The sequence below is a fragment of the Montipora capricornis genome, chromosome 6 (assembly GCF_036669925.1).
Source record: "Montipora capricornis isolate CH-2021 chromosome 6, ASM3666992v2, whole genome shotgun sequence".
Lineage (NCBI taxonomy): Eukaryota > Metazoa > Cnidaria > Anthozoa > Scleractinia > Acroporidae > Montipora > Montipora capricornis.
The window spans coordinates 44,406,969-44,411,589 of record NC_090888.1 but is presented as its reverse complement, the minus strand read 5'-3'; the positions used below and the strand labels follow the sequence as shown (position 1 = coordinate 44,411,589).

The 4,621-nt window shown below is 41.2% G+C and overlaps 1 protein-coding gene across 1 annotated transcript in view; it reads right to left on the bottom strand.

Annotated features, from left to right (window-relative positions):
* Positions 1-3,056, bottom strand: part of LOC138053980 (uncharacterized) — a 4,236-nt gene extending 1,180 nt beyond the window's left edge. The window contains exons 1-3 of the mRNA XM_068900502.1: positions 2,666-3,056; positions 2,198-2,448; positions 65-862 (exon numbers count right to left, since the gene is read on the bottom strand). Coding sequence (XP_068756603.1) covers positions 65-862; positions 2,198-2,448; positions 2,666-3,056 — 1,440 coding nt within the window. The remainder of the gene's footprint in view (positions 1-64; positions 863-2,197; positions 2,449-2,665) is intronic.
* Between the last annotated feature and the right edge of the window lie 1,565 nt (positions 3,057-4,621).

Genomic DNA, 4,621 nt, shown 5'->3' with positions numbered 1-4,621 from the left:
TGAAATCCAATTATGTGCACATGAAAACTGTAGAATAAGATGGGGCCTCGGAATCCATACATACCTTAAGGATATTGAAGAGCGTTGATTTCCCTAACGGTTTAAAGCTCGTTTCTACACAATACGTCTGATACAGCTGTATGAGGCGGGAGGAGATGACTGTTCTCACAACGTTTGGGATTTCAATTGTCTCTCCATTTGACAGCTTTAGCTTTTTCGTTCCATATGCTACATCTTGTAGAAACGAAGGACTGGATATAAAGTCCAAGAAATGGTCAACCTTAGCGGGATCAAGCCTTGTTCTAGTGATGGTTGGCGGCTCTACGAGTTGTCCTGGCTTAGTCTTAAAGGCATGTTTCCTGGCCTCGTCAATCCTGAACTTGGTCAGTCCCGGCACCAGCTGTAGTAATTCTGTCTTAGAGTAGTCGCTAGCGAAAAGGGACAGAATCTGCTGTTGTGTGTACCAAGAGTTGGCTTCATTGTAAAGGGTCACGAGTCTAGATACCAGACTTTCCTCCTCGGAAGCAGCAGAGATTGCTCGTCCGCTTTGGTGCTTTGTGAAAACCTGCTGAAGCAACCACGATGAATTCCCCGGTGCAATAGCCTCTAGAGTGGTTTCAACAGCTTGGTGGGCTTTTTTTCGGTAGTAACGCTGCGTTGACGATGAGACAGTCATAACATCGGACTTACATTGAGACCTAACTGGACTTATCCGGCCATCAGTTGATTTTAGCAGGAAACTGTTGAGGTATTGCAGCTGATGTTCCACTCGCGGGGTGGGTTGCCACTCACGAGACGTTTCTACTTCTGCCGATGACCCTTGGGATGATGACGACAAGATGTCCGAATTCGGATCGCTTTGCTGCAGCAAAACAAAACAACCCTTTTTGGCTACTTAAATAACAATGAAGGCAACTTAATCTACGCCCGAACTATAAGCAAAGCCAGGAGCCCATGACTAGCAGCGAACAACAGTGCTATTCTCCAGTCACAAATTTTCGTCCGAAAACCCAATTTTCCTTGGACAATCGACCGCTGCGCTCCCGCTCCCATTGCAGGAGCCCGATGACCAATAACAAGAAACTGACTTGACGTCATAGCTTCACCGAACCTGAACTGCCTTTGCTTTTTTGCGGAAAGGGTAGTCCAAAAATATATCGGTCTGTAAAAATGCCGTGACAAAGCGTGGCTTAGTGTGGGAGTTGTTCGCTCCTATAGTCATGGGCTCGCTAAGCCGATTTCTACCTATACAGTGTTTTCATGTGACGTCACGCCGGCCAGGTTGGTACTCCCAAACAAAGGAAAGGAGGCGCCATGAGTCCCCAACTAATCCTCCCGGAATTGAGCTCCATTATCATATAAACGTTTTCTTTTGTTCCGGTGGTAAAAGAAGGTTACTGAGCACGTGAGTGAAAGCCCTCTTATAAAGATTATAGTAACAGTGATAATAATAATTATAATAACAATAAAGATAGTCATAATTATAACAATAGTAATACTGTTATAAACACTCTGAGCTCAGTACCCAGCGCTTAGTGTTATGAGAACCAACACATGGACGTCGAGGGAGAGGCAGCGGCAGGTTAGTTTTTGCAGGTTGCAGGTTGCAGGTTGCAGGTTGAATTTACTGTGACTGTTACATGAATAGCTAACCTTAGGCCTAATTAGGCCTAAAAACGTTTCTTTAGGCCTCCTTAGGCCTAAAAACGTTTCTTTAGGCCTAATTAGGCCTAAGGTTAGCTATTCAGGTAACAGTCACAGTAAATTTCAACCTGCAACCTGCAACCTGCAAAACTAACCTGCCGGAGAGGCAGGCCCAAGCAGGACTACATCGCAACGCTAAAGAGGGACACAGGAACATTAAGCGTTGATGAGATATCTTGTTTGTCGAAGGAGCACTAAGTCTGGAGGAGCCATGTGCTCGTCCGCCTACGGGCGATCAAGTGAGTGAGTGAAATAATAATAATAATAATAATAATAATAATAATAATAATAATAATATTATTATTATTATTATTATTATTATTATTATTATTATTATTATTCAAAGAAGAAGAGGAAGAATGAGTGAAAGATAACAATAGCAGCAATGGTTAAGGTTAGAAGACAACAACTGAAATTCTACCGTATCTTAAAAACCAAAAGTTATAAATTCAAATGAGTTAACACATGATCAATCTTCTGTAGTCTTTATTACCTGACTTAAAAAATCATCTTGAAATCGCACGCGCAAACGCGGTAGCACCAGTTCCTCTTCAGCTGTCTCAGGCATCTCTTCTGTTCCCTGCTCTCCAGATGGTCCTGGAGTCTGATCCATGGACTCTTCCCCACTTGGAACTGGAGTTTCAGAGGGCACAAACGATCCTGTTGCCAAGGTTGTAACATTAGAGTCCAGTTCGCCTTTTTCCATATTGTCTGTGTGAGCACCTCTACAGTTTCTGCATATGCCTAGCAATTATATATTAAAATAAATTGCTAAATTAAATCAAATCAAATCAAAGTAAGTGTACCAATTCTTCATTATTGGAGCTCGTGTCAGCTTTCCAGAATCGAATTATTTTTAATGCAGTCATTGCAGTGGATGCACCTACTGCCCCAGGCTGTTAAAAGTGTTACAAACTTAGGTTCTTAATATCTATAGATAGCAAAGCTTTATCTAAAATACCTGCACCAACTGGGACAACAGTGTTCCACTTTGCTTTGATTTCTTTTGCCATCTTGAGTGTTATCCCCCTCTCAACTTTTCGCCTCTGATTTCCATGTAAGGGATGCTGGCACTTAGTTGTAGGTCTGAATCTTACTCCAAGTTCTGCTCGATGTTTGGGGCATATTGTGAAATCGCGGCCGTCAGAATCATCAAATAAACCAACGCGGGCCAGAATAAGCTCCTTCTCAGATGCAACGCTCGTTTGTGATACTTTGACGTCTCTCAGATGTTCTTTTATGTTGTCTACGCATGAACTCAGGGGTACAAGTTGCTGCCGTCCTGGCCAGCGCGAAGAAATATCACATTTGTTTCCACAGAGGCTGGTAAATGAACACGATAACTGAGCCATCGCAAATCTCACAATTTGAATGCGTACTTGAAATGACCGACGGAATGTGATCAATGCAGTTGCCGAAGTGAGGGAGTGATTACTTTTGCCGGAAGTGTGAATTCTTTGATTGGCGGTTATGTGATTTTAATTTCAGGGTCTAACAGCTTAGAGGGCTCGGCTTTAGGCTGAGTTTAAATGATGTAGGGCTGGAATTGGTTATCTTTTACTGGCATGGGTTTCCCTTCAGGAGTTAACAGCAGATTTATCAGGCTGATGTTTTTTTTCTTTTCTCTAAAACGTTTGCGCATGTTTCCGCGGTGTCTGGAATATAATCATAACACTTGTCGGCATCAAGACTTAAGTTTCACCGGCTTTCAAAAATAACAACAGATGCATTCAAAAGCAGCAATACAAAACAAAATGACACCGGAAAGGGGTGGAGATATGGTTAAAATTTATAGTTTACGGTCAAGTATGCGAAAAAACACATCAATACAAACTTCATGATGTTATCTAGCGGAGTGGATGAGAAAGTTGTTGCAATGTAAATAGAGGTTAATCAGGTCACGCTACATTCTCTAAGCGTTACGCACGTGGAATGTTATGAAATGTTCGATGATGTTAAGCGACAACAACCCTATCGATTCTAATCTTCTTTCCCGCAAGCTTAAATTAAGAATTTATTAGATCGTCTGGCTTTCCCGTATATGCTAGTTGGCAGATTTTCTCTTCCTTTTATTTTCTGTACAAGGCGATGTTATTGTGCACTGGAATTTGCTTGTCAACAAGTACTTGACATGTGACCTTGAAATTTCCCCAGCTGGGAAACTGTGAAAATCCAGTTACGAAAATAAACAGTTAAATGAAGCAATTATGAATGTTTCATGTAGTACAATAGCAATTAGCTGATTTTGAGAAGCAAATCTCTAAAATAGCAACCTCGAAACAGAAATATCGCGAATTTGCCATCGATATTTTGGTGACACGCATCTCTTTTTTAACGTGAATCTTCGATGTCTTCTCAAAATATCAAAAGTTTTTATTATTTTTTACCCTTCTTGATGAATTTTTCGTACAAGAAGCTCGAACATTTCGAATTTGTCTGCAAGAGTGGCCGCGAATTGCCAGAATTGTGTGACAAGTGAAGTTGAAAGAAACGCGTTGTATGTCCTGTTTATAAGTGGCATCTGAACCGAAAAAACGGGAGTGCCCAAAAATATTTTTGAAGTTGTTAAGAGACGAAATAATGGACTACAAAGGGGCATAAAGATTACTGTTGAGGCTTTCTGGCAACGGGAGATATTTGACTTCAAAGTCATCAAATATTTGAATTTTTCAAAATGTATCACAACGCACTCACTTATTTGGCTCGGTTGATTAACAAGCTGTCAATCAAACTGACTGACACTTGTTCCTTGTGTTTACTAAGGATGTATCAATATGTGTGTACACCCTCAAATCAATAGGTCAAATACAGTTGTGCTGAGAGCTTCATATATTTTGCCCAATTTGAAGCAATTTCCATGGTAAAAGCTGATAAATCCAGGGGGGTGGCCTATCTCCCCCCCTGAAAGATCCTAAAC